This window comes from Vollenhovia emeryi, unplaced genomic scaffold (genome assembly GCF_000949405.1).
Source record: "Vollenhovia emeryi isolate VEMERY1.0 unplaced genomic scaffold, V.emery_V1.0 DF939219.1, whole genome shotgun sequence".
NCBI lineage: Eukaryota > Metazoa > Arthropoda > Insecta > Hymenoptera > Formicidae > Vollenhovia > Vollenhovia emeryi.
The window spans coordinates 566,447-580,292 of record NW_011967147.1 but is presented as its reverse complement, the minus strand read 5'-3'; the positions used below and the strand labels follow the sequence as shown (position 1 = coordinate 580,292).

Below are 13,846 nucleotides of genomic sequence, written 5' to 3'. Positions count from 1 at the left end.
TCGCGCAAAATTTTGCATTAGCTGTTTGACTTTTGTTAGCATTTACTGTCTATTGTTTCTCAGTATTATATTAATTATTTATAGTTAAACATTATAATAATGCACAATAAAGGGGGATGTTTGGCCGCGTGCCGAATAAATAAACGACAGTTTCAGTGGACAGGATTTTCCTGCGTATTTATATCAGATCATACATGATTTCCCCAAGATAATTCTTGGAAGCTGCGCATCACCGCGCGATCGACCCGCTTCGCGAGCTCTCGTATATTTCCTGTCGCGAGAAAAAGCGTAAAAAAGAAACTGAACCTACGCGAAACCAGGGTAGAAATCCGGATATTGGCTGGCCTTTCCTACGAGGCCTTGATATGTTCAATTGGAACCACCATCTTTATCCTCGGCTTCGAGCAGTGAAACTTAACATTTAATTCCTTGCGTCTTCTAATTGTTATAAACATCTTTTATGACAAAAGATTAAATTATAATAAAGAATCATATGAATACTGAATTACAGTATGGTCGATATGTCTAATCTTATCTTGTCCGACGTTTAATATTGTATAAAGTGTATAAAAAAACGCAATATACATTTATTTTATATGTTTAAATTAATCAAGTTTGATAATTCAATTTATTTTGCTAGTAAATTTTACTGTGTAATCTGAAGTAACTTAGAAAGGACGCAAGGAATGAATCAATTACAATAACTAATAAGTAAACAAGCAGCCATTGTAATTTCGGCGATTCACTCGTCTTCCTGTTTCACTTGTGGTAAAATGTTCGAAACTATGGCTGGCATAAACAACTCCGCGGGTCTTCGTACTTCGCAATTGCTTAATAACTAAACTAATACATTTTAACGTCTTAATAAGGTTCTAATTAATATTAATTGTATTATTGCGACGTGAATCTCGAAGCACGAGGCTGGAAGAGGATGACGGATCGTTGGATATGACATTGTAATTGACGGTTACAGATTGTTCTATTCGTTTGCATCGTAACGCTGCAGAACTTTAAGCCTTTATGCATCCAATATAAACAAGATCATTGTACAAAGTTAAGTAACATTTTTTCATTTTGCAATACTAATACACGGTTGTAAATATTAAGATTTTTATAATACTAAAATGTCTTCCAAGAAGTGTGGTAATATGATTCTTTAAACTTTATTAAAATATGCGAAGAAGTTAACTTCTTGTCATTATTTTTCAGTTTTATTTACTACAGATTTTAAGAACGAGAGATATGTATTTGATAATATTATATATGTATACTTCAATTAAATATTTTTGTATTACTTAAATGCGTAATGATACGTGTAGTTCGTAATTGATATCGATGCATACGGCTTAAAGACGCGCACAGTGAGAATTCTGTAATTTAGTAATATTTGTAGTATAATATAATATATGTAATAATACTTATTGTAAATTATTTGATACGTATTGCGGTCATAGTTTTTCTTCTTTCCCGTTTTAACGCGACATTTCTTTGATAGCGCTACATCGAATAACAAAGTCACTCTATGAAAGTATCTTCAATAGGCAACGCCATTTTTAGAGCATTGCAACAATAAATGGTGAACATTGTATTTTTAGATATTAAAAGAATTACCTTTGTAAAATTACTATTCAAACGTTCCTCTTTTATCTTTATTATAGAACTCAATTTATTAAGATGTGACTGACGCTTCTTCAGTTATCTTAACAAACCAGTCATCAATTATTATAATCATTGAGTTCCGGAAATCTCGTGGCTGGAATTGTAAACTTTTAAAACCACTTTGTAGCATTTTGACAATTTCCACAAACTCAGCTTTGCTCTTTCTTTAAGTGAATAAAGAGAGAGTTTTGTTTAATTAAGGACGTATCTTATTGATCTAGCGGCCAATGCACGGTGCTCTTAAAGAAATACGGATACACTCGAATGCAGTTTCATAAACGATCGTATTTGTTTTCGAAGTCAATTTGCATGATTCGAACGTTTTTGGCTGTATTTACGCACGAATCGATTGTTGAAATCACTCTCTCTGTATATATTTTTGAAGATAATTCATCAGACTGACGACAGACGAGAAATTGCGGAGCATCCTGCAAAGGAATGCAAATTCTCACGACAATCGTGCTCGGCAATCGTGCAGTTCGCAACAGTCCATGTACAATGTGATACATGAGGAAGTTAGAATTCATACGAGTCGTACGAAGACCCACGTCCGCAGCTTGTCTGGAAGAATTAATACCGTAAGCAGAAGTTACTTTACAATCACGATATTACTTTGTTAAGGAGTTCGCTTGAGAGAATAATCGTTCGTTCTCTCTGGCGTAAATTAGAGATTAGTCAGGATACAATCGAAATGCTTGTGAAACAATTTATAATAAAACTTTTCAATGTAGTGCAGAACAACGTCGATTTCATAACTAGCAACATAATTTTTAGAGAGTCGAAGGCTCCTCTGAATTTGAAAAAAAAATTTTAAGTTTGAAGTTTGACATTTATATTTGACCGTTGCTTCCTTATATTCCGTCAGCGATGAGTTTATCAATCAATTTATTAAATTGAACAAAATGAAATTATAGACAACGACCAGGTCATAATGCTTGTAAAACTAAACGTGTCACATCGTCTTGTGAGCTTAGTAATCAAGCAAAATGCAATATAAACTTTATGCGGAAGCAAGAGGCGGCTAAGTTTGAGGAACATGAGGAAGTTTACCAACTCTCTCAAGTGAGATCGTTGCATCAGTCACATCGCCACAAAGTAACATCGCAGTCACAAAGCAAGCTCTTTACAGTAACGCCGTACTCTCCGACACATCCGTTGCATACACTCACGCACACACATTCTCACGCACACACACACACACTCTCGCACACTCGCAAACACACACCGTGCGCGCGATCTCGCATGCATGCGTAATTATTGCATTGCCCTCGCGTCATATTTTTTTTTTACAGTTTAGCAGTCACTCTCACGTTCGCACGAAGCACGGAAATTAGTAAGAATAATGTGGTAAAGTGTTACGATGTAAGAGATTAGAGGGTCATTTGAAATTAGTCGGAGAAGAATTATCTTGTCGATAAAAAAATGTCCACTCCGCAATTATGCCAATTGAAATCTTCGATGTTACACTCGTCATTTTTTAAATTAATTGTAAGTTATTTCAGGATGAAATCATAACACGACAGAGCAGGACAGCCGATGCGTTTTGCTATATTTGTGAGATCTGCGGAATGGCTCTCCAGCAAGGTCGCTATCTCATTATCGTTGACCGTCGAAATCGCGATTTCTCGACGTGCACGTGTATCTAATGCGCAATACGTTACGGAGAGTAATTAGGCCGCGTGCAGTCCCGACTTTGGCGTCGGATATTTGATTATCTGATTCAGCTGGACCGTATGAGATGGTCATGAATAGATACACGCGCAGCGCTTAGCGTACATTAATGATGATTACGCGCGTATGTTTCGTACAATCCAAATGTTTGTTGAGTAAAACAAGGAGCTGCAAGATATTATTCGTAGCAAGACGTCTGGAAAAGATCGCAAATACAGCATGATCCGTGGAATACGAAGAGGGAATTAAAATTGCAAAGAAAGAAAGAGAAAGGCAGAGGCACTCGATAACTAGACAGAGAGAAAGTACATCTTGTACGTAATATGAAAAAAGGAAATTTGCCAATAAGAGATTGGACACGGTACAATCAAATATGCAATACTAATTTTGTATAGAAAAGTATCTCGTAGTAAAATAGAATTTGTCTTCAAATATGTGACCGAGGTATCGATATCGTTCCACTCAACTACCCGTGCTTCGTGGAGGAAAGTTGCATCCGTTGAATGCAGCAGTATTAAAGCTACTCGCCCTCTTAGCGACCAGTGCGTCAAAAGTACCTTGCCAGTGAGTAGTAATTGAGCGTAATGGTTCTTATCGGCTGATTCGTGCGTCTATAACTGACGATCTAGGATCGTCCACGGGCATTATTTCCGCGCAGTTATTTACATTCTGATGCAGCGAGCGCAAACTTGGAGCAAACTCCGCCGAGTCCGCGAGTTACACCATTTTCGGGATACCCCGAGGTCGATCAAGGCTGAATAGTAGGGTTCTCGAAGGATGGCTAGCGGCAAGCGTCCAGGTGAAAATGCCGGCGCGATTTTGCAGGCACGATTTAATTAATTATTAATTAAAATATAGACACGATTAAATGTGCGGAATTAATTCACGCGCGACATTTCCATAGAATATAATTGGCGAAAATACACAATTAAAATACAACGAATTAATATGGGCATTAAATTAACGAAATCATAATTCAGAGCAATAAAATATGCAATTTGCATTTCTATCAAATGTCATATTAAACTAATTGAATTGTACCCCCGTTAAATTCTTTATGCGTGCATTATAATCGCGCATGCATCTTAATTAGGTATATCCATAATGTATATGTAATAATCAATGGCCCAAGTACAAGACACCCCGTGCATTTGTTCGATATGAATAACTCGTCGCATTTTCGCATAAACCGAAAGAAGACCCCTTCAACCTTGATCCACGCTTCTTGCGAGATTTTCGCGTTTGGTCCATGTCTTCGAGATCGATCGAGTTCATCGAGAGAGTTGCATCGCTTTTCAATCGATCGTCCCCGAAGAGCCGATCTCGCCGCCACTGAAACGATTAATCTCGCCGCTTTCTAACTAATCAACATATATTATATCCTGTCTACGTGCGCGTATGTATAATGTGACATTAACATCTTCCGTCCCTTTCAACGACGTGTCCGCGATTCATAAATTTTATACATTATTGCTTTTCCACGTCGCGCACGCACAATCCGCCTCGCGCTTTTTCTCGCTTCAGGTTATTCAATAATTTTAATTTAACTAAATTGTCATCATTTAATAAGACTTTTTTTTCTACTTTATTAAATAGAACTTATTAATTAAAATTAATAAACGCGCCAAGAGAAGAGAAATTTGTCAGCGTTGCGCCAGACGGCGCATAAATCTGATTTAATTCTTATTTTTTCTTGTACCACACTTCTGTTTACTTGTTAGATCTTTAAATTGGCAAAAATTTGTTAACAAGATGAATATACATGGCTAGGCACAGGTTAAAATAAAGCAAAATTTATTTAAGGGAATGATTGTGCTTGATCATAATTTTTGCTGTGCAACGAGATCGGGAATAATGAAATTACGATACACATAATAATGCGAATTAAATTATAACACGGAGTAATTACCGTGAAAACCGAATGCGAAAGAACGAAATGGTTTTCACGGCCTGCATTCGCGCGTTTGTAATCGCTTTATAATCTGTGGTAATAGCGCAATTTATATTATTATTATTTAATGTAATATACAATAAATGAGGGAAGAGCGCGGGGAACGATTGGCACGCACAAACGCACTCTCGTGTTTCGCACGCAGGACTCACACGCACACAAGGCGGTAGTTACACTCGCGCCTAGATCGACGAATGCCACCTAATTGAATTGTTGTATTACAACTTGTCGTCTAATTCGCACTTGTCGTCCATGTACAAACAATATCGCAGCCAGAACGCGCTGGCTGTCCGTCTTTATCTCGCATTACCTATATTTATATTTATTTATTTATATATATATATATGTATATGCACTTACGTAACGTATATTTATAGAGTATATCGTATGCATAGAAGGGCTCTATTTATTTGCCGTATTGTTCCTGCCGCTACATTGTCTAGCGAGCTTTCGTTAGTTAACTCCGGCGGCTCCCGGATTCGCCTGAAGCTTTAGCGCAATTATAATCCTCAAGATCCCGTCCAACAGATTCTCGTCACTTTATTCGGCTAGCAGGAATCACAAGGACGACGGAAGTGGAATCGTTATATTCGCCTTTCCATCAACGACTCTTTATCTCTGTATCAATACATTTCGGGAATTAGTCTCGTCGTTTATCGATTATTACTTTATTTTAAATAATGGAACCAAAGAGGCGGTTATATATATTTAATAAACGAATTATAGAGAATGTAAAATCGGACAAAAAGTATAAATATTTTGAGTTTTACATTTTGCATATAATTGAAAAAGGGATTGAAAATTTTATTGATAACACGATACGCTTACTTTTGTTGCATTTTTTGCAACGAGTTGATCGTTTCCTTATGAGTGAAGAATAGCGTAAATATTTAAGCCATAGATAACCTTGTATTGAAAAATAATTAAGAAGAAAGGAAGAAAAAATTGCCATTGACATTTCATCATTAAATTTACATTTAGCTACTCTACGTTTGCGATCCGTGGTAATTGAATCTCGACACATTTAGGAATTTCATTAGATAAAACGTAATTAAAGCATTTTCGTTCGAAATAAATTAATGACGGGGCTTTATCGAGATTCGATGCTAACAAAATAATATCGCCTCCGATTCTTGAAACGCTGAACTCGCCACGCTTCGGTATCGTTTGGAAAAGATGGGTGGGGTAGTGACGCGAGTCTGTCGCAGCGAGGGATAATTATCGGGAATCCCGAGGGTTATTAATCGCCGGTATCGAGATTATGATCGAGCCAGCGGGAGGACTTCTCCGGCTGCTGAATAATTCTAGCTCGTGAATTTCTGAGTAATTTGTAAATGTCAAGCGTTCGGCCGCCGTTTACAAGTTTTCCGCTTCGTATCCCCCTTCTCGTCTTCCGGGCTGACAAATCGACCGTTTATACAGGGTGCCTCCCACAGTCACGAACTATTGACATTGCGCGCCGTAATTACGGAGACGCGATGCGAGGTGCCGCGCCGTTTCGCATTGATATGCGCCGCCCTTATCGGCGCCGTCGGCTAATAAAATAATCGATGACACGAACGTATGACGGATAATAGGAACGATCGAAGAGAAGAAAGGTACACTTACATCGAGCGCACCTCGTGTCTAACGAAGAGACACGTCGTTCCCTCCTCTTGTTATAAGCAAAAAAAGAAGGTCACGTTTATAAAAGGTTCGATTAACGCTACCAGTTTCATTGCGTAATGAGCTGAAAATTCGATTGTCGGACTTGTGTCGATTTCTCTAAATCTATGTACGCGATATTATCTAGTTCCGAGGCCATTTAGCGAAGATTTGATTGGACGTCTTGCCTCTCCAGGACTTAGATTTTCTAAGGCACCCCGTACATTTCTACGGTGATTGGGTATTTACAGCTTGAATATATGTACAGGTTGAAAATGAGGGAAATGAAAAGAGGGGAGGAAGAAAAGAATTCGAGGACCGTCTGTCGAGATCGACTCGGGATACTTCGTATACATCGGTACGACTTTGAAACTTGAAAACGAGCGGGCCACGATCGATTTTCTCGCTCGACTCGCATTTCCCCGGGCTACCTCTATTACACACTTTTTTTCCCCCATGCTTACGTCGCTATCAACAATCTACATTTATCTACACACTCGAGCCTCTCGTGACGCGTCGCATAGACGCGCGTGCTTTAGGTTTAGATTTTCAACTTTAACAAACACCTAATGGTCCAGTACGGGAGGAGGTTTGCGCTGCTTGGCCGTTAATTATACAGTAGATTAGTGCTTAGCCATTTATACAGACTGCCTCTCGCATTACGGTCGATTTATTACACACACGTCGTACTCTCGTACCGAACGATCGCGAATCGCGCACACCGCTTTCCGCTCCTTCTCTCTCGATCTTTGACGATTCGATTCTATGTTCTGTTTCAGCTTCACATTTCGGGATGCCTCTTGAGGCCAACTTCGAAAAAGTGCGAGACTTTTAACGTCCTTCCTTGACCTTTTTTGTTTGTTTGTTGGATTAATTTTGCCAAGATTGCCGCTGTCGCGTCGAAAGCGCGAATTAATGCAAATTGTTTGGTTTCCATTTCGGACTAACATTGTAATATAATATCAACAATATTATAATTGTGCGAAGAGTTTCAACGTTTAAAAATAAAACACTTCGAGTGTGTATATATGTTATATTTTTATTCAACAATTTGCAACAGAAAACGTTCCTATCTAGTCACGGACTTTGTGTTAATTATCCGCTTTTCTAAGTAATGATTGTAATCTTATCTGCCAACACGAGATTGGGCATTCAGAACATTAATTTTATATATACATTATATATAGAATATATATAATTTATATATATATATATATTGATTAATCTCGATAGAACGTAAAAATCTCGATTACTTGTTTTTCAATATTTCTCTGTTTCCATATATCATTAATTATTCTCCGCCAATCACTCGCCCGTAAATCATTAATGTAATCAAACATCGTTAGTACCGCGTACGATTGTTAATGGTCAACTTGCGATGCAACTCGTGTCCAAGTTACGTCGGTTGCATGTCGATCGCGCGGCCATCTCGTCGCAAGACACTTTTGACGGCGGAATTGTCGAGCGCGTAAAATGAAAACACAAATCGACGATTTCTACTTGATTTCGCGCATTTGACAAATGTATTCCGTGTCAATCTCATTTCCGTATCAAGCTCGACCTCAAAGCGGCGTCGATCGTCCAGGGCATCATCGATCATCCGTCACTAACCCTTCGAGTACCGAGTAGTGCAATAGCACTGTTTTTCTATGGAAGGTATTATTACAGTGCAACTGCAGTATCTTCTGTTAGGCACACTATTTTCAGATGTCATGTTCACATACATTAGCATCTATAGTAAATGCTTTCAAAATGTTGAAACGTGCAATGAATATTTCATTAAGTTACGCTTGAATTCGCCATTTTCTCTATAATAAGTGTTCTGAAAATAAAACTAGGTAATCCCCCGAAATCGGTAATCTCAGTGCAGTTTAAAGATGTGCTATATTCTTCATCGGTGCCTTAATAACTTTTATATTTATCGTAAAAATGAACGATCGAAATAAAAAATATATACCTATGTACATTTCATTTATTCTCAATAAGAGCATATTTTTCCCCGCTTAGGATTTTATCTCGGAAGAAAAATAATTTTTGCCTACCGCATTCATGTTAATTGTAGTAATCATCGCATGTTCCAAGGTTAAGTCCGAAATCCGTATGAGCCGTGACGGTCGAAGAGTTAAGGACAAGGCTCGAGGGCGCTCTGTCGAGGTGCAGTGTGTAACAAAAATACCATTAAATATCAATATATAATTTAGTAATAGCTTCAACGGCGCGGTGAGCGATCCGCGATCGGCGGGAGCGTGTGGGGATCGCTGTGCGGAACCGCCGATCGAGCCCTGCGATCTGTCGATCCGCACAGGCGATCGAGGGGAAGGCGGGGATTTCTTCCCTTCGTTGATCTGCGCCCTTCAAGGCCACGAGTCCTCTCTCGCCCGGGTGGATCCCGCAGTCGGAACCGTTGCTACCACGCGACACGTGGCGATCCCCCGCGAGGGGGACACTCGATATGGACTCCTCGTCGTGTCTTCATGTCCCTGTCACGAACCGAAGAGACATGTCGACCCGAAGAGACCGATTGCGAACAGAACGACGAGGAGCGCCGGCGACAATCTGGAAATCGCCGCCTCGTTGCTGTACGGCATCTTCACTTCAACCTCGGCCATCTTGAAGATCGAGAGCAGCGGATGCATGTGCACCTCGTGGTGTTTATTGTTGATCTTGTCGCTGAGATCTTGCATCATCGACGCGCACTCCTCCTGCAAATCGAGCACTTCGATTAGCGCGTTTACTTCGAATTTTCGTCTGAAACGTTCATTTCATTTCACTAAAGTCTGACGTGACATTTGAGAAATTATTAAATGATGGCAACTTTTGTATTCATTATGAGACAATCGTAAGAAATACTCGATTTCTAACATTCCAACATGTTTTTGAATTGATTGTCGTCCCAACTTACGGATATATTTATTGTTATTCGTATTTATATTTATTACTTGGAATTTTTATTTAAATAAATATTACAAACAGAAAAAATTATGTACCTATCTTTCCCAATACTTTTGTTTATAACCAACTGCTAAGTGTGTGCGTAATTGTATAATAAATTTACATCGTGGCGAAATAAATAGATTAAAACCAATAAAAGTTTCGCTTGAGAAGCGCGTACGTTTTGACCGAGGTGTTCGTGGAGCGACGATAGTCTTGGTAAATTCAGGATCGTTTGTAACGACCAGAATAAATCCTTGGCGAAAGTATAATCTCCGCGAAAGCACGCGCGTTTTCCGTTCCACTATCAATAGTTGTTCCGCCAGAATTCGAGTTTTCCCCCGAATACGACTTAACGACGTCGAATGTAGCCCCTCCCCCTTTATCCTGTACCTCTTTCCAGACAGAATCCGGCATCGATTTCCATTTTCAACCCTCTCCCGCTACCCACCCGCTGCGCGCAGTCCTTGTTCCCGTCCCCAAAATTACCCTCGGCTCGTTGAATCTTTAATTTCCGGCGTAGGAGTCCGCGGGGTTGAGAGCGATTTTTGGTGATATCTTTCTGGTGCGCCACGTGGCCCGACCAGATTTCTCAACGCCCGGCGTTTCATTCGCTCGTTTCGTGCCGAGCGAGGTTTTCAATGAGATTAAATTCCGCGTGGAAGCTGGAATCTTGCGCGAATAACTTCCCCGTGACGAGCCGGTGTAGCTACCAGCGTGGAATGAAACTTTCGACGAGTTCGACCATGATATCTTTGGTGCTCAGAAAAAAGACGCGAATCGTCCAACTTGAGATGTGTCTTCAAGCAATGCGTTAAAAGTCGTTGTAAAATTAAATTTAACATACGTCGCGTATCAACGGGATTTATGATCTTAACAGTAATTTTATAACGTAAACTCTATAAAACTTTTGCTCTCTCTCTCTCTCTCTATTTAAATTTGAGAAGAGTCCGCTGAGATTTTTTTTAGAATTATAACGCTCTGATATTAATGTATATTAGATGCTATCTTTTTGATATTCTCCTAGTTATTATTTCCCTTTTCTTCGAGATACGTACTTTATGTAATATTTGATACGTGAGGACAGGAAAGATCTCTCTCTGACTGTGAAACAATATTGTGATATACTCGCGCAGTCGATAATTAACTCGCAACGTGTGAGAAACTCGGGTCTACAATTAGCACCAGCCAATACGTAAAATGAATTATCACCCTGGGCTTTTGTCCGGCCATGCTTGGATCATTACTGCTCCGCGCAGTTCCATTCAATTAGCCTAAAAACCCAACCAGGCACACTCAACGTGTTTCGCGTCTTCTTTTATCCGTGGGTTACGTCCATTTTGCAGTAAAGTGTAAGAAGTAGCTGTATTCAAACACTTAAAACAGCAGGTACATCGTACAGAATTAAGAAAAATTAAATTTATATCTCGGATCAACAATTTAAAAAATCGCAAAAATATTGGAAATCTCCGTGCAAATCTGACTACTTTCTGCACAGCTGTTCGTTGGATTAAATATCATCATTTAAAATAGGATAGAAAATGTAAATTATACATTTCTTTATGGATTTATTAAATATACTTTTATATTTTCTTTATTTTTATTAGATATTATATAAATGTAAAGAGTATATTTTTCTCCAATAGAATAATTAAATTTACATTTAAAAATAATACTTAGCTGTGAATTTTCAATTATAAAACTTAACGGACGAGTTTATTGTTTAAAAGTTCGGCTTTGTATAATTCGTGCATTAAATAGAGTGGACGAGATACGTGAAAGTAGCTAGTTACTTACTCTGCTTTTTGCTATATCATCATAATTTTGTTACGTGAAGAAGTCGACGAAGCTTTTAATTGCCATGTGTGTTTCCGTGTGCTCGGTTTCCCTACCAGAATAATCCGGCTTTGAATGCAAATGTGTGGCGTGACTTTTTTTTCCATTGGGATTATCCGACAGATTCGCAACAGTATTGCGCGCTGCGGATATGTAACTACTACTTTTTTACTCCGCGGATTGCGCTGCTTATCTCCCATCGTACTTCAACATCGGCCGACACGCGTTTAATTTTTCCCCGGATAATATTTTATTTAATCCGGTTTCGCCGTGAAATAATACATGTATGGTACGTAATGGTCTTCCACGAGAGCCTCGTTTGTTTCTGCAGTAAAACATTTGTTTCACAGTAGAAACGTCAAATAATTCAACATAGAGACTTTAATGTAGTTAAATCGAACCAAACAACTTTTAAAATTCAAGCTAAATTATTTCATAGACTTTTGCTCATTTTGGATTATTCCTGGTTAATTCAATTATTGAAGATATTTGGTAAACGATATGTTTTATTTGCGAGGCAATGATATAGTAATTATATTTTAATATTCTTCTCATTTCTTAAATGATACCACATTTAGATGTTCGTAATATTGGATAAGATCTATTAAACGTGAGAAATGATGATATATCCAATTATATCTTTCACGTATTTAAATCTGCCTAATAATTTCCAACTGCTAAATCTCTTTTGCAATTGTTCACTATTATTCATTAACGTTCTTTTCAATAGATTTATTCTCGGTATAACAATTGTATTGCCCTATTAAAATAATTAATGGTGATCGAAGTGATCGAATCAATCGCTAGTTGCTGCGATTTCGTGCCGAACACAACATTCCGCTGTTTACGCCGGTTGTTTAACGTTATGCTTTAATTAATACCGGGCCGTGCCACACGACGAACTCACCGGCAGCTCGATGGTTGTTCTAATTTACGCTCTCTTGTATTATGCGGTACGTGCCTCTTCTACCATATTAATCCAGGGTTAGAAGTACATCCGTGTTACACTGCGTTCCGCCGAAATAATTTCGCTTTACGGGTAGACACGCGCTAATACAATTATTTGGAAATTGGCGAATGCATGAGTGAATATATATATACATATACAAGGAGAGCCAATAAATTATTTGCATAAACATCTAATTATAGAAAGGCTACAATTAATAGCGTTGTGCTCATCCACAAAGGGTCGTGTGGTGTAAATGATCCTAAGCGGCTTAGAAATTAAAATTATTAAGATGACGATTAACGATCGTAGATGAGTAACTCCCAGTAAATAGCTATTAAAGCTATGCTGTGTTAAGTAATCTGTGTATAATAATTCCGATAATCGACGTTGTGCGAGATAGAATGTGTCGATATACGACCAAATATAGTTTCGAAACATAATAAATATCGATAGAAATGTGTGCGTACACTAAAAGAAATGTCTTACGCAGGCAGATTTCTAGGTGTTGCAATAAAAGTTTATCGTTAATTCTTGTATCTATTAAAAAATTATTTGTAACCCGCAAAAACACCGGCAACATTCTAGTAGTACCAGGTTTAGGTTTCACGACTGAATGTTAATCATTCACATTAGATAAAAATGTAACTGTTTATGTACCGCAATCGAACGTTATAATGAATGAGTGCTACAAAAGGACTTTCTTCTAACATTCGCTAACAGTTCAGATGGAAATTCTGTTTCTGTTATTTAAATTAAGTCCAAAACATATACAAGTTTTTCGCAGTATTGGTTATTTATTTATATATCTCAGTTATTTTTTTGTTAACCTAGAAAATTGTTGCTGCAGTTGCAAGATTTGTTTTTAGTGTAAACGAATATAGTGAATCACTTTTGACAAAACTTTCGAAATTAGTATTTATGTAGGGATCTGGGAGCGAGAAGGCCAGAACTGCGAGATTGTGTTAGTCCTCTATTAAGTTTATTAAAATATCGGATATGACAAAAGGACTGGGAGAGACGTGCTGTATCTGTCGCCCGTCTCTCTACTACTATCGCCGCTCGCCGCAGGAGCGCGCTCGCTCCATACGCGTCGCGTTATCCACCGTTCCTACACTCGGCCATTCCTGACTTTCCTTTGGTCCCCGAAGGAAATCCTCTGTAGGCCTTCATATAGTCGGCCGCCGAGGTCGTAATCGCAGGACCCT

At 38.5% G+C, this 13,846-nt stretch overlaps 1 protein-coding gene across 1 annotated transcript in view; it reads right to left on the bottom strand.

Moving 5' to 3' along the window:
* Window positions 1-150: 150 nt before the first annotated feature.
* Window positions 151-13,846, bottom strand: part of LOC105560848 — a 193,972-nt gene continuing 180,276 nt past the window's right edge. The window contains exon 15 of the mRNA XM_012010321.1: window positions 151-9,627. Within this exon, the coding sequence (XP_011865711.1) occupies window positions 9,409-9,627 (219 nt within the window). The 3' untranslated portion in view covers window positions 151-9,408. The remainder of the gene's footprint in view (window positions 9,628-13,846) is intronic.